General features: G+C 36.3%; 2 protein-coding genes across 3 annotated transcripts; both read left to right on the top strand.

The window, feature by feature from the left end:
* The first annotated feature begins 15,417 nt into the window (after nt 1-15,417).
* On the top strand, nt 15,418-19,262 carry LOC110872557 (ACT domain-containing protein ACR9). Its single transcript, XM_022121370.2, has 6 exons — nt 15,418-15,822; nt 16,723-16,941; nt 17,020-17,125; nt 17,795-18,122; nt 18,582-18,866; nt 18,954-19,262. The coding sequence occupies exons 1-6, from the start codon at nt 15,669-15,671 to the stop codon at nt 19,098-19,100; spliced, it is 1,239 nt and encodes a 412-aa protein (XP_021977062.1). The 5' UTR covers nt 15,418-15,668; the 3' UTR covers nt 19,101-19,262.
* Nucleotides 19,263-20,822: 1,560 nt separating this feature from the next.
* LOC110872556 (zinc finger protein GIS2) lies at nt 20,823-24,028 on the top strand. 2 transcript variants are annotated; one of them, XM_035976623.1, is made up of 5 exons: nt 20,870-20,974; nt 21,538-21,566; nt 21,633-21,750; nt 23,076-23,168; nt 23,270-24,028. In XM_035976623.1, the coding sequence occupies exons 3-5, from the start codon at nt 21,641-21,643 to the stop codon at nt 23,868-23,870; spliced, it is 804 nt and encodes a 267-aa protein (XP_035832516.1). In that variant the 5' UTR covers nt 20,870-20,974; nt 21,538-21,566; nt 21,633-21,640; the 3' UTR covers nt 23,871-24,028. The 2 variants fall into 2 exon arrangements, with proteins under 2 accessions (XP_021977060.1, XP_035832516.1); XM_022121368.2 differs by lacking the exon at nt 21,538-21,566 and having other exon boundaries at nt 20,823-20,974.
* Nucleotides 24,029-26,029: the final 2,001 nt, after the last annotated feature.

Genomic DNA, 26,029 nt, shown 5'->3' with positions numbered 1-26,029 from the left:
TGACCCGTTAGCCTTCCATGCTTGGTCCATGCTAGTGTGGTTCCTATTCTTTCATGCCGTCATGCCATAATAATGTTAGTATTTATACTTATTCATATTAACATACATTTTTCCAACTCTTATCTACATTGACTTCCACTAACACGCATACGACATGATTTGTCAACCACTTAGATCATATTAATGACATCATATTAATTTCATACATAATGTCGTATAACACATACAACTATATGATCGCCTAGTCGCTTACACAATATACACATACTTATGCTTTCTTAACTCTACATTCGACAACCGCATTGTTCGACATCCGCACAATCAAATTATCATCTTACATATGTACACGACATAATTCCAACATTATCACTTATCAATAAACTACGCATCACATATTCGTACACATTTGCTCTCAATCACCATGAATCAAATGCATAAAGTATATGGCGAGCATTACATCATTGGGACATAAGGTACAAGTTCCTAATGCATAATTTTACCAAACCATACATTCAAATCCGAATTCTCATAATGACTCCACCTTAAGCATACTTAACTTATTATTTTGCTAACGGCTACACCATAAGCACCTTCTACATAACTTTCATACAATTTCACAAATTTTGCTCTCTTAGGCATTTTATCGAACACTTGGCGGGTGTACTACTAACAAAACATTATGTACAAGCATTCTTTGCAAAATTCTTACTAACTCATATCAAGATCATCAAATTCCACTAGAATCATGTAATTTTCATACTATACCCAAATTAACTGACCATTACTCATTACATACAACATCATACATCAATCTTACACAACTAATGAACATGCATGATTATCCATATCATCATCTTCACTACCACAAGTGGGTTTCATCCAAAATCATCAAATTACTTAGAATCTTGCATAGTTCATGTTCTATAATGTGATTCTAACACATCTACATGATCAATTTCATACAATTTCATGGATTGACCATAACCCACTTCATAGCAAGATCATCAAATCATAAAATACAACTTACCACATGTTTGTTAGGGCTAGATCATCAAGAAAACGAGTTCATGCATCGGATTTGAGCCTAATTTCCTTGTCAATTTGAAGCTTTCTTGAGAACTAGGGTTTCACCCCTTTTTCTTTTCTCCTGCTCGATCTCACGCACCCTTGTGTGGGTGTGTGTGTGTGATTTTTGTTTTAGTAAACCAAACTTCCAAGTTTGGCACTCCAAGTCCCTCAAGTTTAACTTACTATCATATATGCCACAAGTTTCATCATTTAGCTTATCTAATAGGCATTTAACTAGGTTTATTAACCTAGTTATTGTATCTCGTTTTATTAAACATGGCAACATGCTAACGAATTTAATAATTCGAATTTTGGGGTGTTACAAGTCTACCCCCCTTAAAGAAGGTTTCGTCCCCGAAACCTTTCTCATTCAAACTAGACCGATTCTACTCTTACCCCTTTCAGGTTGCTTCATTCACAATACTTACTACCACCTAAACGCATTCGGGATCTTGGCAAAGGTGTTATTCATACATGAACGTAATTGTACACATCGCTCCTATGCCCTCATATTACTTATATTACTTTCATAGTTATACTTATGTTAGACTCTGCTCCAGAGCTCTTATTAGTGTCTTTTACTTTATAATACTAGCTCTTAACACATATCATCACTAACGTTTCTTCTACTTACATTCATATTCATAAAGAGGTCGACGTATCATTATACGCATATCATAGACTTTCGATATACCAATTCTTACTTATAATCACCCTTCTTAAACCCACTTATCCATACTTAACACGAAAATTAGGCATTAATTCCATGGTCACTTTTGTTATTTATGCCATGCGTATCTTTTCTACAATGTCTTGTTCAAATGAACATGGCCAACAAGCCGAGCATCATGGTTAGTATTTCTTAACTATACTTGTCGTCTCTATTCTCGAAAGTGCATCCAAAGACCTAGTCGTGCTGTTCATACATTGTTGACTTTCAGAAAGTCAATCAGCTTACCTACATACTTTCGTCATATGATCATGTGCTCATCAAAACCTAGTCGGCCATACCAATGATACCATTTACATTTCATTATCATGGTGAAAGACATTCATATACATAAGTACATGATCAACTAATTACATATATGCACATGTATCACCATTTCAACTCATACTAACATATTCGAAACACTATAGTTGACAATCATATTCAAAAACTAGAAATTTGACATAATCTCAACACCATTCTCTACTAGTAAGTCCATATTTCTCATACTTTACCTTCAACTTACCTCATTTGTTTCACATTACTAACCTCTTATTTCGGGTCTTACTTATTTTGCATAAGCATACGTGTCGTGCAATTTATTTCATGAGAGTTTAACCAATACTCGAACTTTTCACTCAAAACCTTTGAGATTCGCTTCTTGATGACATAGTTTTCTTCTTATGTCAACTAAAAAAAATCAAACTTCCCATATTATACCATACCCATCCCATCATTCATTTCGTAGGTCGTACCCAATTAACCAATTCATACTCATCTAACATAAGTTAAACTTTTTACTGACCTCATCTCATATCATCAATCGACGATCCGCAACCCAGATCGATCCGCATTCTTCACGAGTACTAGCCATACCAGGCTAGATTTCATTCATCCGCGTAATGCGCTTTCGCTCGTGCACATCCTTCCACCAATTCGTTTGGTTTCATCACATCAAGAGTTCCTAACATTATAATCTACAATTTTAGCGGTTAGCACATTTCATTCAAGCATTCATTATACTAGGTGATTACTCACCTATATTTCCTTTTTCAACGTCCTGCGTACAAACTTTAACACATTCCGCATTTCATTCCTTACCTGCAATTCTTTTATTCTAGTTCCTCATTTCATCAACCTTTGCAGTTTGACCTTTCCAGGTCAGACTGTCATTTCTTACTTACCATAGATGTATTGAGGTACTCTTCGTACTTCTTTCCATTCATGCTTACTTGCAAAGACATTCATTACATCATTTCGGTATTCTTAACAAAACTTACCTGTTCGTACTTAAATCATTGTCCGGGTCGTAGCCCGTCATTCATTATGACTCCTAAGAGTCCATTACTAACACATTTAACACATAACTTGTTCGAACTTCTTTCTTTCGCTTTAAAATTTAGGTTTGCATGCCCATTACGATCATTCTTTTGTTTATTACTTTACATTTACCCGTATGACTCGTTTGACACAACCATGGTCAAACTGTCGACACATTGTGATGTGGATTAATTTCATCCCTTTTTATATTTTAAATCCGTCCCGCGAACTCAAACGTCACATTCATGCCTTTCATTGCTTTCATGTTTTGAATCCGTCTAGCGGTTCCAAACATACTATTCATACATTTTCTTCCTTTCGTGCTTTGAATCCTTTTCGCGGATTCAAACATTTCATTTACATTACCCATTCACATCTTTCATTCATTACATGTGCTGAATCCGTCTCACAGATTCAAACATATCATTTTCTGCATTTCATTCCTACATAGTACTCGCCATTTCCCGAGAGCCTTACTACCCACTTCACCCGCACGCCCACCTGCTACCCAATTCTACAGATATACCTGCGATAATTACCACGGTCTCACGAACGTCATATGCTTCTTGCGTACTGGCCAGGTGCGCAATTCACATACTAATTCCGTGCCTTCAGGTAATCATCGCCTTATGTCCGCATTAGTGGGTCTCAGTTCGTGCTACATTTTTACAATTTTACCAAGACAATATCGTTGTCTTCCGTTTAGTACTTACCCTCCCAAGGAGACTTCTTCCTTTTTCTTTTAACAACGGTACCCATACATGTCAACATTGTGTACCTGGGGTCCGTCTGTCCATTCGCATCCTTGCCTGCCTTAGCATCCACCTTAGACTGCATTCACGGATCATCCTCTCCAAACTTTTAAGCTTACCTTGCACATAGCAAACCGTTAGCTTCTTCATATGAATACATACATACACGTTTTCATTCCATTTCTACCTTTGGATCTTGATCGAGTCATGGATTGTACAGGTTCCTTATCACAAGAGCACATAGGTTTGAGTTCAAGTACCTACCTTCTCGTACTTGATTCCCTCAAACCAGGGCTCTGATACCAACTTGGAAGACCCTAATACGTATTTGACTAAAAGTCGCAGCGGAAGTTCAAGTCATAAACTTTCTTTCATTATAAACACCTTAACTTATTTAAAGATTAACTTTAACATAACTCTTTCACATAAATCCATCAATCGACTTATTTACTAAGTAAAAACATAGCTTATGTTTACTACATTATATACATCAACGTTCCCGTACAATCTCACTAGTGACTCGATCCTCGATCTCTATTCCTTGATGATCCTCATGACTCGTACTACCTGCGCTCACCACATAAAATTCATAACATTAGTACGCATTATAAACATACAAGATTTATTCACGTTTACTTTTTATTCCGTTAACTCTTTACATCCCAGCTTTCCATCTGATCGTACAATCCGTGGTGAGACTTTCTCATTGTACCTGCGTTACACTTCGTTCACAAGGCACACTATTATTATCGTCAATACTCAATTTCATTGAATACTTGCGTATATACTTTCATACATACTTACATATATGCATCCGTTCACACGTAACTACTTACAAACCTACGTACCTACATTCATACGTACGTTCCTACATACGTGCATACCTACATACATACATACATACATGTCTACATACATACCTATTACATGCCTTCTCACAACCCTACATATGTGCACACATTCGTACATACTCACTTGGATATATATATATACACATACACATACTACCTACATACACACCTACATACGTACATACATTCAATAGGATCCCACATTTAGGTAGATCCCACATTTAGGTACCTTATTACTACATATTCTTTAGGATCCCACATTTAGGTACCTTATTGCTACATATTCTTTAGGATCCCACATTTAGGTACCTTATTGCTACATATTCTTTAGAATCCCACATTTAGGTACCTTATTGCTACATATTCTTTAGGATCCCACATTTAGGTACCTTATTACTACATATTCTTTAGGATCCCACATTTAGGTACCTTATTGCTACATATTCTTTAGGATCCCACATTTAGGTACCTTATTGCTACATATTCTTTAGGATCCCACATTTAGGTACCTTATTACTACATATTCTTTAGGATCCCACATTTAGGTACCTTATTACTACATATTCTTTAGGATCCCACATTTAGGTACTGTATTACTACATATTCTTCCTACATGCTTGTAAATTCACATCCTATCAAATGAACTTAAAATCCCATAACCGCCTTAAGGAAAATCTTAACTTACACGCTATCGGCTTATTACCCTCTTACCCACAATTCGACCCGTTCATGCATTCTTCAACGTAACTTGTTTGTTTTACCATAAACTCTTATAAACCTAATAATACCAGTGACATCTATCATAAAATAATAAGTTCTTAGACATTTTGCATCCTCTTAACACATTATCGTTCATATACTTAGTTTTGACCCGTTAAGGGTATTTGCGCGTTAATGGTTTATGACATACCAAGACCATACTCTTCGCTTCCATACTTGTCCAAGACATTACACTAATCAATAACTTGCTTCTAAACTACTTATTAAGATCGTTTGCCCAAAATACCCATCAAGGGCATTTTGGTCAACTTTAATCCCGTCATTTACGACGAAAGACTTTCCTACATATTTAACCTCAAACATCATGTTTAATTAATTTCAACACTTTATTACTTACTTGAACTAAGAAGTGATTACGGAAATCACTTACCTTGTGCATCCGTGTTCATAACCGCTTCCTTGCCTCATCTTGACCCGTTAGCCTTCCATGCTTGGTCCATGCTAGTGTGGTTCCTATTCTTTCATGCCGTCATGCCATAATAATGTTAGTATTTATACTTATTCATATTAACATACATTTTTCCAACTCTTATCTACATTGACTTCCACTAACACGCATACGACATGATTTGTCAACCACTTAGATCATATTAATGACATCATATTAATTTCATACATAATGTCGTATAACACATACAACTATATGATCGCCTAGTCGCTTACACAATATACACATACTTATGCTTTCTTAACTCTACATTCGACAACCGCATTGTTCGACATCCGCACAATCAAATTATCATCTTACATATGTACACGACATAATTCCAACATTATCACTTATCAATAAACTACGCATCACATATTCGTACACATTTGCTCTCAATCACCATGAATCAAATGCATAAAGTATATGGCGAGCATTACATCATTGGGACATAAGGTACAAGTTCCTAATGCATAATTTTACCAAACCATACATTCAAATCCGAATTCTCATAATGACTCCACCTTAAGCATACTTAACTTATTATTTTGCTAACGGCTACACCATAAGCACCTTCTACATAACTTTCATACAATTTCACAAATTTTGCTCTCTTAGGCATTTTATCGAACACTTGGCGGGTGTACTACTAACAAAACATTATGTACAAGCATTCTTTGCAAAATTCTTACTAACTCATATCAAGATCATCAAATTCCACTAGAATCATGTAATTTTCATACTATACCCAAATTAACTGACCATTACTCATTACATACAACATCATACATCAATCTTACACAACTAATGAACATGCATGATTATCCATATCATCATCTTCACTACCACAAGTGGGTTTCATCCAAAATCATCAAATTACTTAGAATCTTGCATAGTTCATGTTCTATAATGTGATTCTAACACATCTACATGATCAATTTCATACAATTTCATGGATTGACCATAACCCACTTCATAGCAAGATCATCAAATCATAAAATACAACTTACCACATGTTTGTTAGGGCTAGATCATCAAGAAAACGAGTTCATGCATCGGATTTGAGCCTAATTTCCTTGTCAATTTGAAGCTTTCTTGAGAACTAGGGTTTCACCCCTTTTTCTTTTCTCCTGCTCGATCTCACGCACCCTTGTGTGGGTGTGTGTGTGTGATTTTTGTTTTAGTAAACCAAACTTCCAAGTTTGGCACTCCAAGTCCCTCAAGTTTAACTTACTATCATATATGCCACAAGTTTCATCATTTAGCTTATCTAATAGGCATTTAACTAGGTTTATTAACCTAGTTATTGTATCTCGTTTTATTAAACATGGCAACATGCTAACGAATTTAATAATTCGAATTTTGGGGTGTTACAAGTCTACCCCCCTTAAAGAAGGTTTCGTCCCCGAAACCTTTCTCATTCAAACTAGACCGATTCTACTCTTACCCCTTTCAGGTTGCTTCATTCACAATACTTACTACCACCTAAACGCATTCGGGATCTTGGCAAAGGTGTTATTCATACATGAACGTAATTGTACACATCGCTCCTATGCCCTCATATTACTTATATTACTTTCATAGTTATACTTATGTTAGACTCTGCTCCAGAGCTCTTATTAGTGTCTTTTACTTTATAATACTAGCTCTTAACACATATCATCACTAACGTTTCTTCTACTTACATTCATATTCATAAAGAGGTCGACGTATCATTATACGCATATCATAGACTTTCGATATACCAATTCTTACTTATAATCACCCTTCTTAAACCCACTTATCCATACTTAACACGAAAATTAGGCATTAATTCCATGGTCACTTTTGTTATTTATGCCATGCGTATCTTTTCTACAATGTCTTGTTCAAATGAACATGGCCAACAAGCCGAGCATCATGGTTAGTATTTCTTAACTATACTTGTCGTCTCTATTCTCGAAAGTGCATCCAAAGACCTAGTCGTGCTGTTCATACATTGTTGACTTTCAGAAAGTCAATCAGCTTACCTACATACTTTCGTCATATGATCATGTGCTCATCAAAACCTAGTCGGCCATACCAATGATACCATTTACATTTCATTATCATGGTGAAAGACATTCATATACATAAGTACATGATCAACTAATTACATATATGCACATGTATCACCATTTCAACTCATACTAACATATTCGAAACACTATAGTTGACAATCATATTCAAAAACTAGAAATTTGACATAATCTCAACACCATTCTCTACTAGTAAGTCCATATTTCTCATACTTTACCTTCAACTTACCTCATTTGTTTCACATTACTAACCTCTTATTTCGGGTCTTACTTATTTTGCATAAGCATACGTGTCGTGCAATTTATTTCATGAGAGTTTAACCAATACTCGAACTTTTCACTCAAAACCTTTGAGATTCGCTTCTTGATGACATAGTTTTCTTCTTATGTCAACTAAAAAAAATCAAACTTCCCATATTATACCATACCCATCCCATCATTCATTTCGTAGGTCGTACCCAATTAACCAATTCATACTCATCTAACATAAGTTAAACTTTTTACTGACCTCATCTCATATCATCAATCGACGATCCGCAACCCAGATCGATCCGCATTCTTCACGAGTACTAGCCATACCAGGCTAGATTTCATTCATCCGCGTAATGCGCTTTCGCTCGTGCACATCCTTCCACCAATTCGTTTGGTTTCATCACATCAAGAGTTCCTAACATTATAATCTACAATTTTAGCGGTTAGCACATTTCATTCAAGCATTCATTATACTAGGTGATTACTCACCTATATTTCCTTTTTCAACGTCCTGCGTACAAACTTTAACACATTCCGCATTTCATTCCTTACCTGCAATTCTTTTATTCTAGTTCCTCATTTCATCAACCTTTGCAGTTTGACCTTTCCAGGTCAGACTGTCATTTCTTACTTACCATAGATGTATTGAGGTACTCTTCGTACTTCTTTCCATTCATGCTTACTTGCAAAGACATTCATTACATCATTTCGGTATTCTTAACAAAACATACCTGTTCGTACTTAAATCATTGTCCGGGTCGTAGCCCGTCATTCATTATGACTCCTAAGAGTCCATTACTAACACATTTAACACATAACTTGTTCGAACTTCTTTCTTTCGCTTTAAAATTTAGGTTTGCATGCCCATTACGATCATTCTTTTGTTTATTACTTTACATTTACCCGTATGACTCGTTTGACACAACCATGGTCAAACTGTCGACACATTGTGATGTGGATTAATTTCATCCCTTTTTATATTTTAAATCCGTCCCGCGAACTCAAACGTCACATTCATGCCTTTCATTGCTTTCATGTTTTGAATCCGTCTAGCGGTTCCAAACATACTATTCATACATTTTCTTCCTTTCGTGCTTTGAATCCTTTTCGCGGATTCAAACATTTCATTTACATTACCCATTCACATCTTTCATGCGTTCGGATACAACTTAGGAAACTTGTATATGACTCTTACGGTTACTCGTTACGCACTTTATGCGTTCGGATCGGCGTAGGTAACTAGTTTACCCATTTTAGCCGAAACGGGTCAAACCATATCATTTCAGTCTCAAAATCCAGAATGTGATTAAGTTACCCATATTAAACAAGTATGCAAGCTTGTTGGGTCAAAACCACATTCTAAAACGGTCTTCGCCTTATCGTGCATTTAAACCGTAATCTTCATTTAAGAACTAACCGGTCTAGGCTTAGGCCAAATTAAAAGACCCGTTAGGATTCTAATAGGTTATTAAAAACCTTCGTTCCAGATTTAGGAGCCAAGTAAAATCTATCTGTACTTGCTTGGTGGTATACGGCTGGGATAAATTGTATAAATTTGCTCAGGTAAATATTTTTAACTTATTTTCCCTTATACGGGCTTGGGGTACGGTATATAAAATACCGCTTGGTCGGGCAATTGACCCTAACTCATTAGTAGTTGGGTATTATCAATGTGACCCGTTTGAAAATGCTGTTTTGTTTGTATAACGCCTTTGGGGGCTTAATGACCATGTCCCGGATATCCTTGGCATCATTCAAAGAATGGCCATGACCTTAGCATACGGGTGTAGGCGTACACCCGTAGTGCATTAAATAAAGTATAACAGTCGGTACGAGAATAAATCTCGCGGCGGAACTATACTATGTGGTGTGTCTATTAAACTTTAATCCGGCACGACCCGGATACTAAACGCTAACAAACATGTAATTCTTTTACAAGATTATAAGGCAAATAATTGTCCCAAGTTATAAAATGTTTTGTGCCACGGGCATTCAAATCAATTTTTAAAACCTTTTCAAAATGAGTCAGTTAAATTGTATTTACCAGTGAAAGCTGACGTATTTTCCCAAAAAGACTAAGTGCAGGTACTACGCGTAATAGGCTGGTTTCTCCTAGCATCAAATAGAAGTCTCGCAAGCTTAGATGCCTGAAGTCTGTTGAACAATATTTTATTTTATCTTGCGATCCGCCTGTGGATCTTTTACTTTCCGTTTGTAATACTTGGATATTACTTCATATCAGATTGTAATATATTTTGCTTCCGCTGTGCATTTAAATTGTGTGGTTTGACTATGATGATATCAACTACGTCATGGAACCCCCACCGGGCCCACCGGTGACACGTGGTAAAATCGGGGTGTGACAGGTTGGTATCAGAGCCAACGTTGAGTGAATTAAACACTAGCCTTTTGTGTTTAATCTCAATGACACAATAGCACATTCCTTGACCTTCTGAGTCTAGACTTAACATAGGAATATTTTCATCTGTATTCGGAGAATTGTTGCTTTAAATTCTATATTTTAATCCGTCGCCAAGCAAAGAAGCCGTAATGGAAATTCTCCCCATTAGAAGCCTAGGGAAGGCCGAGCTTCGTGCTGCGACTAGGATTAACGTGCAACCAAGGAGAAGCATTCAGAAATAAAGAGAAGCAGAAACTTCTTTTTGTTAAAGCTCGTTTTCCTTAGTAATCCTTTTAAAGGCATATTTATCCTTCTGTCCCTTCAAGGATAGCATCACTCCTTAGAAGTCTCGTTTAGGGCAACTATGTGCCTATATAAATTTTAGTGGGACGGTTAGATTTAAAATAACGTTCCTATTATAGGATCTGCCATTATTATAAGATGGCAAAAATCTAAAAAGGACAAGACCTAGCTCAGGTGTCATATAAGACAGGGCCAAAATGGTATCTCCATAATTAGATTCAGATCCATAATTAACATCTCAACTTAGGATTGTTCTGTGTTTAATATTAAAAGAGAATCTTCGGGGTAAAACCTAGCCACGAGTCATTATAGACATAGCCAAGATGGTAGAACCTGTCCAAAAGATTCCAAAAGTTTGGTTAACATCTGAAAGTATGTTAACATGTTGGGCAAATTGTGATGCAGTATAAATCACACAGGCCATCTTTGAAAATTGGGATTTATTTAAAATTCCCTGTAAGTAAAATAGCCATCCCTTAAGGATGAAGTACCTGCGGGTAATAAATAACGTCCTCTGGGACTAAGAGACAGTAGAAGTCTGCAACTCACTGTCAAGAAAGGGTAATGAACCGTGATTCAGACCCAAATACCTCGATTCTGTGAAAATCCTGGTTATAAATTAAACTTGTCTACGTGACTAGGCTTTTTGTGCCATAGTTATATTTTAAATAAATTTAGGATAATTAAATGAAAATCCTGAATAAAATAAATATCATTCATTTCCTGCCAGTATTTATATTAAAAAGAGTCTCAAAGGGTATAACCTAGCTTGAATGTCGTTAGGGACCTGGCTACGATGGTAAGACCTGTTTAAAGAGATTCAGATCCTTGTTAAACACCTGAAAACGTGTTAACACTCCTGACAATGGGTGATGCGATGAAATCACACTTGTCATCCTTGTATTAGAAATCTTCGAACCCTTCTTTTAGCCTAAATGGTCAATAGGAATCATGGCTAATAATCATCGAACATGATGTATATGTCAAAACATCCTTTTTAGATGTATGCCTACGGGCAAAGATGCATTCATGATAAAGATAGTTATTCATAACTTCCTGTCAAAAGGTAATGAGTTATGAAATTTTCCGATCCAAAGGAATCATTGATTATGTTTTAGATTGTCCTTGTGACAACGCTTTGTGCCATCTAAAGAATCCTTTAAAAAAAAAGCCTTTGTGCTGTATAAAGTGTCTGTACGACATTGACAATTGTGACTTATATCCCCTGTCTAAAACGCCATGAAAACACCCAATTCAGAAAAACGCCATGAAAAATACCCAGTTAAAACGCCATAAAACACTCAAAAGCTATTTTTTTGAGCTATAATTTACAACAGCCCAAAAAACCATTTTTTTGAACCCATAAAACACTAAAAGCTATTTTTTGAGCTACAATTTACAACAACTCAAAAAAAAACCATTTTTTTGAACGCCATAAAACACTTAAAAGCTATTTTTTTAGCTATAATTTATAACAGCTCAAAAAAATCATTTTTTAGCCATATAGCTCCAGTTAAAACGCCATAACAAAAAAAGCTATTTTTTTTATCTATAAATTACAACAGCTCAAGAAAAACCATTTTTTTGAGCCAGCACCTAGTTAAAACGTCATAACAAAAAAAAACTATTTTTTTGAGCTATAATTTACAATAGCTCAAAAAAACAATTTTTTTAGTCATATAACTCAAAAAGTGTGCGTGTAAGTTTATTTATGCTGATTTTTGTGCGGTTTATGTGTCTAACTGCCTAAATTAATATTTTTTGAGCTCAGAAAAATCATAATTTGTACTGTAAAAACGCCATAAAACACCCAGTTCAGAAAAACGCCATGAAAAAACTCAGTTGAAAACGCCATAAAACACTCAGTTCAGAAAAACGCCATGAAAATACCTAGTTAAAACGTCATAAAAACACCTAGTTCAGAAAAACGCCATGAAAATACCTAGTCTAAAACGCCATAAAACACCCAGTTCAGAAAAACGCCATAAAACCCAGTTAATTTTTTTTTTTCGAAAAGTATATCAATAGTATACTCGTTGGAAAGATAAAAAAACGCTGAGTTTTATGGTGTAATTTTTTTCGAAAAATAATCACGTATAAAAAAGTTATTGTCGTCTAAATATGATGGGGGAAAATGACATGTGATTAGCATGTGCATCTTTGTTTGGATCTTCCTATTTTACCTCTCCTGATAGTTCCAAGACCCCTATTATTTACAAAAATGCCACCGCATCAATCTCAGCCACAAACCACTAAGATCTTGTGACTGAGAATCGTTTTCACCGTTCTCACACTTCGAAGCGTTCTCCCCTCATCCTGTTCCTATATATATATATATATATATATCAGGGTTTAGAGAGAACGGTGAAAAGTGTGAGAACGGTGAGAACGATTTTGGAGTTGACATGTGGCACTGATGCTAAATTACACTAAGGGGGGCAATATTGTCAAAAAACTCACACACATGAACTGGGTGTTCAAATGAAAAGCCATAAAAACACCAAATTCACAAAAACGCCATGAAAATACCCAGTTAAAACGCCATAAAACGTTTAGTTTAGAAAACGCCATGAAAAAATCAGTTTAAAACGCCATAAAAAACTCAGTTTAGAAAAACCCCATGAAAATACCTAGTTAAAACGCCATAAAAACACATAGTTCAGAAAAACGCCATAAAAATAACTAGTCTAAAACGTCATAAAACACCAAATTCAGAAAAACGCCATAAAACCCATTTCATTTTTTTTCGAAAAGTATATCAATAGTATACTCGTTGGAAAGATAAAAAACGCTGAGTTTTATGGTGTAATTTTTTTAGAAAAATAATCACGTATAAAAAAGTTATTGGCGTTTAAGTATGATGGGGGAAAATGACATGTGATTAGCATGTGCACCCTTGTTTGGATCTTTCAATTTTACCCCTTCTGGTAGTTATAAGGTTCCCATTGTTTACAAAAATGCCACCGCATCATCTTAGCCACAAATCACAAAGATCCTATGGCTGAAAATCGTTCTCACTCTGCTCACACTTCAAATCGTTCTCTCCTGATCTCGTTCCTATATATATATATATATATATATATATTCAACAATTGATCCGTCTGATCGTTTACCCTTAAACGTGACGGGTATTGAGTGACGGGTATTGAGTGACGGATTCTCAACGAGTATATACCATGATATTATAATCAATTATGAGACTGAGATTACTTGAGCTTGTCACACATCTTGGCTATTGCCATCCTACAAGGCTACAAGATGCAATTTAAATTGTGAGCTTCATAAGTTACATGATACACGAATTTGATTCACATATCTATTTTTTTGGATTCGTGTATCCTTAAAAGTGACTTTGGTCTTCACATATTAAGTGACACGTGAAACAAATTGACGTATCCAACTAAAGATTCAAATAACCTCAAGCTATGAATCCGACATCTGTGACTAAGTTGATGGAGATATGATCAGAAACTTCAATGCCAAAAAGGACCTTCAAAACAACACCGATTAGCATCTGTGACCACCATCCGACGTGAGAATTAGTGCTCATGATCTAGACTCATCATTGAACCGTTTAACTATTTGGTGGTTTCCTGTTAATTGGATAAATTCCTTTCAAGGTAGTGAAGTGTTACACACAATGTTCATCTTGATTCGTCGGTCCTTTTTTTTGTTCCAAAGTTGTTCATGTCTCTAACCTTTTTATCAGGAGTACATCACAATTCTTGTTAGCTTTTAGCACATCCTTTTTGTGTTGTTTCAGTTGTCATTGTAGGATGTTACCTTCTCACTATCTATCAGATCAGTTTATCCCTAAAAACATCTGTCTCTCTTCCTACATCAGTCATGGTTGCAAAAATCGCGACTAGTCAGCGATTAATCGCTGACTAGTCGCTAGTCGCCCATCAACTGAGTAATTTTCAGCTAATCAGTAAAAAAATCGCTAGTCGGCCTAGTCGGCCCTAATCGGCCCTAGTCGGGCCTAATCGCGACTAGTCGGTCGGGAAAAATCGGAAAAAATCGGGAAAAAACAAAAAAAAAATCGGAAAAAATCAGAAAAATTCGGAAAAAACACATATTCCAGCCAAAACCTCCCAGATTCCGGTCAAAACTTATCAACTTAAAAAATTTACGTATAAAAATATATGTATATATGTATAAAAACTTAAAATTATATGTAAAAAGTCCGATCCGATTAATCCCGATTAATCCCGAGTAATCCCGAGTAGTCACTAGTCCCTACCTCACCGACCCGCTAGCGACTAGCGAGTTCTCCAACCTTGACATCAGTATAAACTAAACTGACACGTAAACAACATGTTGTCGCGTAAACAATTTTTATAAAATTCTTTCTATCTAATACTCTAAACATAGACATATACAACACCCTAGAAATATTGTTACTTTCCTATTTTCCCAATGTGTTACCAAACTAATATTTTGTGGGAACACTTTCCTATTTCCCCAATGTGTCACCAAACTAATATTTTGTGGGCACAAAAATATCAATGTCATCCACACCACAACTTGTTTTAAAACCCTCTTCTCATCACAACACAACACAAAAACAAAAATAATTGATGGCTCAGCGAAGGCTCAAACAAGGGGCGATGGAGGTCACTTTCACCGTAAACCATGCCGGAAACACCGATTCTTCTCCGACGGCGGACCCCTAATTGTCTCCGCCAGCGTTAACCAACACCAAATTCTGCCTCCATTATTCTTATTATTCACAACAACAACGGAGAATGGGTATGTCGTGGGACGACGTCGTTTTGATCGAGAAAAGTAAGAATTCCGGCGACCCTACCGTCGTCACCGTCAACTGCCCCGACAAGGCCGGTCTCGGGTGTGATTTGTTGAGAGTTGTTCTTGAATTCGGACTCTATGTTACCCGTGGAGGTTTTTTTTTATTTTTTTATATACTTTTTTCAAAGTTTTTAATTCGATTTTGAGGTTTTTATATTGTTATATGTTTAGATCTTGGGTTTTATTCAAAGTTGATTTCGTATTCGCATATGAATTGAGATTATTAATTATTATGCTGAAGATACTTAAGATTCTTGTTAGATAGAATATAATAATATATTATGTTACTTAGGGTGTATTGTATAATCTTTATCATAATTAGGATATGAGTTAATTAAGTGTTTTTTTTAATTATTACTATTATCATACTCGTATAAATAGTTAATCAATAATACGTAATACCTTACGGGGAATGTTTACTCCTGGTTCAGTTGTGTTCATAGTTGTCAATAGCAGCTATAGCGCGCTACGTAGCGATGCGTCCATGTGGCGCTACAGGGTGTTTAGCGACAAATAGCTCCTTTTTTTATAAATATAAATAGCATTGGCCATTATGTTTGTTTTTTTTTTTTTTTTTTTTTTGATTGAAAACAAGAAGTGTATTTAGATGAAGTATACATGAAAAAATAGTGTATTTTGATAAAATATACATGTAAAATATTTCTAAAATTTTCTACTACTTTATCGCTAAACATGAAATAGCGGACGCTATTTTGTCGCTATCGTTACGTGGCATATAGGTAGCTTTGCCGCTATTTACGCTATTCACTATCGACAACTATGGTTTGTGTTGTAGATCTCTGAAACTGGCATTAGTAAGTTTTTTTAATTATTATATTATGCATTTACCAATATACCATAGTTGCATAGTTTGATAGTTATGCATTTGGTTTTGATTTAAATCAATATGATAATGATCAAGATCAAGTGTGACTTTTTTACGTTTATGAATCATGGTTAAATGGTAATGTATTATGTATTTTTTTTCTTTAGATTTCTCTACGGACGGAAAATGGTGTTACGTGATTTTATGGGTTGTGCCAAGGCCAATCTCGCTACGCGTTGACTGGGAAAGGTTAAAGAAGCGTCTTGTATCTTGTTGCCCATCGATGATGCCTGCGTTTTACCTTGATCAACTCTCTAGTAGTTCTAAACAAACTCCATTGTACCTATTGAAGGTTTTTTCAATGGATCGAAGAGGGTTAATACATGGTTAGTACAATTACGATTATACCCCTTTCTCGCTTATGTCAAATCTTTATTTTCTGATCTAAATTGCAATCATTGTAGATGTGACAAAGCTTCTGTGTGACCTTGAACTAACAATTCAAAGATTGAAAGTGATGACGACGCCTGACGGAAAAGTCTTGGATCTTTTCTTTGTTACAGATAGCATGTAAGTAGTCGCCTTTATAGTAAGTTTTTAATGGAGTTAATTACACAGATAGTCCTTGTGGTTTATTGAAAGTAACAGTAACACCTTTAAGTACTAACTTTTTTTGTAACAGGTTCAGGTTCTCATGGTTTTGATTTTGTAACACCTTTGAGTATAAAGGCTAACTGCCGTTAATTTTTTAGTTAAATCAGTTTAAAATGACTAAAATACCCTTATATAATTTTGTGTTAGTACTCAAAGATGTTACTTTCAAAAGAAAATTTTGTGGGTCCGAATATGATAAAAGATAAAAAAAATGTTTATAATATTTTTATGTAGCATACTTTATAATATTTTTTTTACAAATATAATGAGTTTTTATATATTTTTTAGAGTTAATTACACAGATAGTCCTTGTGGTTTATTGAAAGTAACACCTTTGAGTAATAGCTAAAAATTATATAAGGACATTTTAGTCATTTTACACTGATTTAACAGAAAATTTAACGGTAGTTAGCCTTACTACTCAAAGGTGTTACAAAATCGAAATCATAGAATCTGAACCTGTTACAAAAAGAAGTTACTTTGAATAAACCACAAGGACTATCTATTTTTAATGTTTAGATAAACTTGTTTTTAATTAGAGCTAATTATATGATTCTTGAGTGACGTGTAATGTTTTTTCAATAGGAACATATTGCAGACGAAGATTGGAAGAGAGGAAACGTGTGAACACCTTAGTGTGGTGTTAGGAGAGTGTTGCATAAGTTGTGAAGTTGAGGTAGCGGGACCCGAGTATGAATGTCAACAACTTCTTTCTACAATTCCTGAATTGATTGCGGAAAAGTTGTTCAGCTGTGAGTTTTCAGCCATGGAAGACGCGTCGAAAGTTAAGGAGGCTAGCGTAATGGTTGATAATCTACTGAGCCCGGCCCATTCGTTGCTTCAAATACAATGTCGGGACCAGAAAGGCCTCATCTATGACATTTTAAGAATTTCTAAGGATTGTGATATACAGGTATTATATTGTTGAGTAAAGTACACGGATTGTCCCTGTGGTTTACCAAAATTTTGGATTTGGTCCCTAGCTTTCCGAAAGTACACGGATAGTCCCTGTGGTTTGCACTTTATAACACATTTAGTCCCCAGCTCTTTTCCAAAAGTACATGGGTGGTCCCTGTGGTTTTCACTTTGTAATGCATTTAGTCCCTAACTTGGACCTGCTAAAATCTTTAGATTTGTTGGCTGGGGACTAAATGCGTTACAAAGTGCAAACCACAAGGACCATCTATGTACTTTTGAAAAGCTAGGGACCAAATCCAAAATTTTAGTAAACCATAGGGACCATCCGTGTACTTTATTCTATATTTTAACTACTCGTTTGACTTGCTAAAGACAATGCAAAATTCTGAAGCGATCTGTTCATAAGTAATTGAGTCATAATTGCTAGAGATTAACTTATGTTGTTTATATTTAGATTGCATATGGAAGAGTTTCTTCTAGTGTTAACGGGGTTCGGAGTTTGGAACTATTTATTCAAAATGAAGACGGGAAAAAAATTTTAAATAATGAGAACCAAAGTGCCTTATGTTCCCGCTTGAAAGAGGAAATGATGCAGCCGTTGAGAGTCATGATATCCAACCGTGGGCCCGACACAGAACTTTTCGTTGCTAACCCTGTTGAGTTATCTGGGAGGGGAAGGCCTCGTGTTGTATACGACGTCACTTTTGCATTGAAGACACTCGGGATATGCATCTTCTCGGTAAGTGGTTTGAACCCTATAATGCATATTTCTTTAGCATGGGTTGAGTTGACCCGGAAAACTTATTTCTCACATGGTTGTTTACAGGCCGAAATTGGAAGACATTCAACATTAGATCGCGAGTGGGAAGTTTACAGGTTCTTGTTAGTTGAAAACCGAAAGTTTCCACTAACAAGCAAACAAGCAAAACAAGATATCATCAATAAAGTTAGAAGAACACTAATGGGGTGGTAAAGATTTGTTCACTGTTCTTTAAGAGGATTTGTTTGTGTGTGTTCTTGACATGGTGCTAGTTCAATTCTTGTGTACTAGTTTCTTCGGTTTCTTTTTATGTATTGGTTCAGTAATTGTATACATTTTCGGTGTTAGTTACCATGCTTGTTCTTTGATGGCGTGTATGCGTTTTTAGATGGCTTTTGACTATATTTAAAAAGTTGTTATTGTGTCATTTAAGAGATTTTCAATAGACTAAATTACTTTTTGAGTCGTGTTTTAGTGGTTTTAACCACTTGAGTCCAGAATTAAAAAGTTTAACGCCCTGAGTTCTTAATTGTTCATTTTATAACGTTTTGAGTCCCTGAGTTCCTAATCTTTAGGTAATTACAAAAAACCTAAATAATTATGAATATTTGTTATCGGGAAACTCATGGAACCTCGTCGATATCATGCTAATAGTATAAAGTAAACGCATGGTTATGATTTGATGATAACACCAAATAAGTAAATGCCACAACATGTCAAGGACGCCTCCACATCATACTTTCCGGAGCTTGCCTCACGACCTCTCTCTTCTCCAACAAACCAAACGTCTTTGCTCTCTCCTCCCCCTCTCACATAGATGAGTTTCATCTCCCACCGGCGGTCTATGACCATGAACCTTACCTCATCCTTGCTCTCTCCTCGCTACATCTGCAATTCTGCATCTCCCATTCTCTTTCTCTTCCACCTAAGCATTCATAAGGCCAAAAACCTCGCGTTACGAACCTTTAAGAGCTATAGGTAGCAAACCCATGTTGATATGCATTCTAGCAGCTTGCTAGATTGTTGTTATAATTTAGATATATCTACAAAAAAATGAGCGGCAATAGTTCTAGAATTCTACTAGTGGAAAAAGGCGACTGACTTTTTTATTATCTTTTTGCTTTTTGCGTTTTCAAATTAGTATAATTAAAATTGAACGCGAATTCCAATATCAAAAGCGCATGTGGTGTAATGGTTTTGATGTTTGACGTGTGCCTAAATTTTACTCAGTTTTTCATTTATCCATTTTTAAGCCAACTTACGTTGCTACTCCTGAACTTTAATAAATTTACTCTACAATTCCTAAACATAAAAAATGAGCGTATTTTTATCTACATTTTAAAGCAATATTTATTAAGATTGTTTTATGAGTAGTATGCACAAGTAACTGAAAAAAAAGAAGCCCCCATGTTACCAAAATGGATAAATATTCGGTTTAGCGTCTCGCAACGCGGGCTGGGCATAAAACTAGTTTTTAATAAAATTAACTTTGCCGTAAAAAAGAGCCTTACTTGCGGTATGCACATATAATGTATATATGTGTGGACGCTCGGGGGGCAAAAGTGAAAGTGCACTAATTTTAACGTTATTTTACTAATTTCGTGAAAATAACGTTATAACATGCATCATGTGGTGGCGTTGATAGCCGAAAAACAAAAGGATACATGCACTAATCTACATTTGTCCCGATTGTTGAGTGTTATGTGACTTGTGTCCAAGGCTTGATGCAAAACTACTATCGAGCCGGGGTCTCACTGGAATCAGTCTCTCTATTTCTACGAGGTAGAGGTAAGGCTGTCTACATTTTACCCTTCTCAAACCCTACCTTAGCTTTGTTTTTGTTATTGATGGGATTTACTTAACTTTGCCGTAAAAGAAAAACCTAAAATGTAGGGATTAAATTAAAAATCGATAAAAGTAAAAGGACTAAAGTGCATATAACCCTTTCTAACTCATACTACCAGTGACTTGGTCATCCTGTTTTATAATATTCCCCAATTCCAGAAATGCATACGAATCTAGGGTTTCACTTTTCCACCTGTCGCTTCAATTTCAGTTGAAATTCACGTCTGAAACAACAAATTGAGGTTAGTTCCTTGTAAACTCAACAAGATTATTACAATATCACCTCATACGCTTGTAATTCTACAATATAATTCGTCACTGTGCTCTTTCTGATCGCGATTTGTTCGTAAAATGTATATAATTCGTTGTTATAATTACTTCGATTCAGTCTTTTCAATAATCTGGATTTGATACTTATTCATTGGCTGCATTGATCTTATATTGCATTGTGTGTTTGTTGTATAAATTAATGCAGTTATCTGTTTTTTAGGGTTTGAAAAGATGATCTTTAATCCTGAACTTGAAAATTGTCGGTTAAGCCTCTAATAAGTAATGCACCTTATGTAGTCCCGTATTTAAATCACATTATCTATTAGAGAACAGAAATTAGGTTAAAATTTTTCGGATTCGGTTGAGTTTAGATCATCATGATTTTCTTTGTGGCACTTGCTTGTAAGTTTTATATTTAACGAACCGTTTAGTTTGTTAGATCTGCTAAGCTGCTGATTGCTATGTTATTTTCTGTTTGATTAAGATTATAGTCAGCTTATTTGGTGATTGCATGCGGTTCTTGAAATGAGTCAAGTGAGTGTACGGTTTATTGGCTGTGTTGTGGTAAATTGGTTTTGGAGACGTTTTTCTGAATGATTGTTTGAATATTTGAGTAATTTTGGTGTGCAGTGTCCACTATGAGCAGAGACAGAAGCAGAAGTCCTGGTCGAGCCAAGCGGTTCCGCAGCAGAGACCGAGCTTCCTACCGTGATGCACCACCGTACAAGAGGGATAAACCTGCATATCGGTATGTTTTTAAGTATATGTTTTGGAATTTAGTGGATACTAGTAATTAGACCCGCGCGCGTTGCGGCGCGGGTACATTGCAAACATCGTATGAATTAGTCCAAACGTTTTATGATGCGTTAACCTTATGAAATTTTCAAAGTTGCGGAGGTGTAAAAATAGAGTAACATAGTGCAAGGAGTAAAATCGCAAAGTTTGAAACTTAGGGGGTGGTGGCAGTAAAAATGGAGTAATAGTGCAAGGAGTAAAAACGCAACGTTTAAAACTTGAGAGGGTGATAGTGCAAGGGGTAAAGACACAAAGTTTAAAACTTGAGGGCGTGGTGGCGTAAAAAAATGAAGCAATAGTGCAAGGGGTAAAATATAAAGCTTAAAACTTGAAGGGGTGGTGGCGGAATTCAAACTTGAGGGTTAAAATGCGGCGTGCAACGGATGGAAACGTGTAGTAAGATAATACACGATTCGTAAAGGCGCAACGTGTAAAATACAATTTCAAAAAGCTGCAAAATACAATATGTAAAAGACAATTTCAAAAAAGTGCAAAATACAATATGTAAAAGACAATTACAAAAAAAATGTAAAACACAAAGGTAGACACGAAGCGTAAAACACAATGCTTAAGACATTTCGTAAAACACAATGCAATGACATTTGCAAAAGTATGAGTAGTAGTCTAGGGGTTGCAATTGTAATTTTTTAAAGTTGGGCGGATGTAAAAATTGAGTAATGGTGCAAGGGGTAAAAACACAAAGTCTAAAAAAGGCAAATTGTAAAAGCAGAGGGGTGGTGGCGGAAATGTGTAAAAGATAAGAGAGTGGTGGTGAAAATATAAAAGTAGAGGAGTGGTGGCGTAAATGTGTAAAAGCTGAGGCGGTGATGGTGGAAAAGCAAAGTAGAGGGGTTGTGCTGGAAAAATTTGAAATATGAGGATGTGGTTACGGAAATTCAAAGTAAAGGAGGTTGTGGTGTCAAAATTTGAAAGTTGGGGTGTTGGTGGCGTAAAAGCCACCGACTTTCTTCTTTAAGATAGATAGATAGATAATTATTCGAGAAGTGATGAGCCATTAGTATATTTAATATACACTGTACACACACAATAGTGATAATCTAAAATCCAAATTAAGTGAACTTTATCGTCACCTCTTCTTTTGATTAAGACAAGGTTTTCCAGTTAATGATAAAGGGGGTACAGTGAATTTTCATATATAGAGTAATAGAAATCAAGTTATAATGACCAACAGTGTATGTTTGAAGTTGTAACTTAATTTTTATTGCAACAAATATTCGAATTACAGTTTTTCCGTTTGATGAAATGATTATTTTACAGGCAAGATTATCTGTGCAACAAATGTAGGCGACCTGGACACTTTGCCAGAGATTGTCCAAACGCCACTGTCTGCAACAATTGTGGACATCCTGGGTAAAAATTCTCAATTGTTAACTTTCCATTTTGTAAATAAGTTGACAACAATTATATGTTGTCATGCATAAGATTAACATGTTACATTTTGTTACTTGTAGCCATGTTTCCGCTGAGTGCACATCAACCACCATGTGTTGGAACTGCAAGGAATCAGGACACGTCTCAAGTGAATGCCCCAACGAGTCCGTGTGCCACATGTGTGGTAAAATCGGTCATCTGGCCCGTGATTGTCATAGCCCAAGTGCTTCGTCATACGATGCTCGTCTTTGCAACAACTGTTATAAAGCCGGGCATGTTGCAGCTGATTGCACCAATGAGAAAGCTTGCAATAACTGTCGGAAAACAGGTCACCTTGCTCGTGACTGTCGTAATGATCCAGTTTGCAACATTTGCAGCATAGCTGGGCATGTAGCTCGTCAGTGTCCCAAGTCGGGTTCGTCCAGTCTGGTGGGCTCTGTTAAATCCCGCCCATCTACCTTTCTGGGCCCGGTGGGCTCGTCATTGAGGGATGACCCTTTTCGGGACATGATCTGCCGGAATTGTGGCCGGCCCGGTCATATTAGCCGGGACTGCGTTGATATGATTATGATCTGCAGTAATTGTGGTGGCAGGGGCCATTTGGATATCGAGTGCCCGTCTGCCCGGGTGTATAACTCGTTTGACTCAGCGTTTCTTGACCCGCGTTTTCGTAGGTACTGATTAGTTCTGTGTCAACTCGGCGCATGCATCTCGAGTAGTGAGTTTGCCCAATATGTTTTAGAAATGATTGTTTGTATTCGGCTGGACCTGTCTTTTGCTATAGCTAGAGTGACTCCTTTTATTTGAAAGTAGTTTTGCTAACAGCATTCACATTGGAACCTATATCTCTATCTATATAATTTAATTAAAAAACTCATTTTTCTCTAAATTAAGTTGACTTTTCAAAACCTCTCACATCCAACTCTCTATCTATTTCTCTATCATATTCACAATCACTTATTTTATTATTTATTTCTCTTTCTTACACACTTACAATAAAAATCTAGAGACATGGATAGCCTCTAAATATAGAGGTTTACTTTAATATCTATAAAACTTTATTATAGAGAAGTGGTGTTGTTATTGTTTTCTCTATTTCTTCCTCTATATTATATAAAATTAACTAATATATAATATAATAAAATATAATAAAATGAAATACTAATTGTGACAACCCGTGTTTACAAGGTTAGCACCGTTCGTTTTCTTGTTCGTGAATACAAATTATGTTGGTATTTATGTTATGCTATACTTTCCACGTCGTGTGATTAGATATAAGTTATATTATTTGTATCATAGTAGTCGTGTACATCTAGTCGTGTACATCTGAACTTTTATCTAACGAATATATATATAAACGAAAACGTCGGCCCAAACACCCTAGTCTTTTGTTCTCAGCCCAAGCATTCCCCTTAGCCGAAACCCCCCCCCCCCCCCCCCCCCAATTCGGTCCAAATTGTGCAGCCCAAACACCCTCCAATCGGCCCAACTCCAAACAAGCCCAAGTCCTCATTGTTGTATGTATGCATGTTGGTGTGTGCGTTTTCTGTATTAAAAAAAAAAGAAGAAGAACGAGCAAAAACCCTAACACCCCACTTTCTCTCTCCTCTCGGCATCCCCCCTCCACTGTCGCGACCTCCCACTCCCTCGGTTGGTGTAATTCTTGGATGTTTGATGTTTATGATGATAAAGTGTAGTGTAGGATGCATGAAATCGCGTATGGTATCTTGTTTTGTCGTTTAGGTATTGATGTGTGTAAAATGCAACATATAAATCACATCAATTAAGGCATAAAACTAACCCTTTTTAAGTACTAATGTTGGAAAAAGAGTGTTTTTGTCTTCCTTTTGTATTTTCAGGATGAAATGAGCTCAAATTCACAAAAGAAGCAAAAAGACAACTAATTCTAACATAAATACAAGGAAAGGAATAAAAGTATGCTGCCCGGACCCTCAACGGCATCCTCCAAAGCAAAGAAGAGAAAGCAGAAGTCTGAACACGCCCCGTGCTCAGCCAGCACGGGGCCGTGCCCAAGAAGCAGCATAAAAGACAAACTTATAGAAGCTTCCATTGCCCACCACGGGGCCGTGTCCAGCGGACACGGGGGCGTGGTGAAAGTACAGCAGGCGCATTAATTGTAATTGCGAATTACAATTAATGAGGAGAGAGAGTGTCAGACGGGCATGGGGGCGTGTCCAGCGGACACGGGGCCGTGCCCAGCCTTCTGTTCAGCCTATAAATAGGGGTGCTTGGTTTCATTCCATCTCATCCCTTGGCACACCACCTCTCTCACACTTCATCCACCACCCACCACCACCATAACACCATCATCCACCACCATCATCCATTGTCCATCGTAGAGTGTGTGAGTCGTCTCGGGATCCAAGATTGATCGTAAGAGTTATTGACAATCAAGGCCATGTTTGCCTAAGTCTCTTACATCACTTGGTGAAGACAAGTGTTTAGTATAATACTTTTTATTTTTAATCTTTTGCACTTTTTATTTGGTTTTGTATTAATGACTTTAATAACTAGTTGCTTATGTTGAAGGTGATCTTTCCTTATCGTTTGTCCGTGGTGTCTTGGCATTATTTTACTGTCTATATAAAATAAAAGATTTTCACCATTCATGTCTCCACGGTCTATATGGAGGTATGTTGGCTACCTGGTCGGGGGTTAAGGGAACGGATTGGTAAGGGTCTTGCCTTTGTTCAGCGTTTAGAGGTCCTGCTTGGGACCTGGGTCAAATTTAGTAGGATCTCCTTCAATGCCCATAGGTATTGGATGGCGGGGATCCAAACTCTTTGACCCCCTCATAAGTTAACTACTATTAATACTAT

Source organism: Helianthus annuus, chromosome 8 (assembly GCF_002127325.2).
Source record: "Helianthus annuus cultivar XRQ/B chromosome 8, HanXRQr2.0-SUNRISE, whole genome shotgun sequence".
NCBI classification, from domain to species: domain Eukaryota; kingdom Viridiplantae; phylum Streptophyta; class Magnoliopsida; order Asterales; family Asteraceae; genus Helianthus; species Helianthus annuus.
Note: the sequence above shows the minus strand (reverse complement) of the source record. Positions and strands in the feature narration are given on the sequence as shown.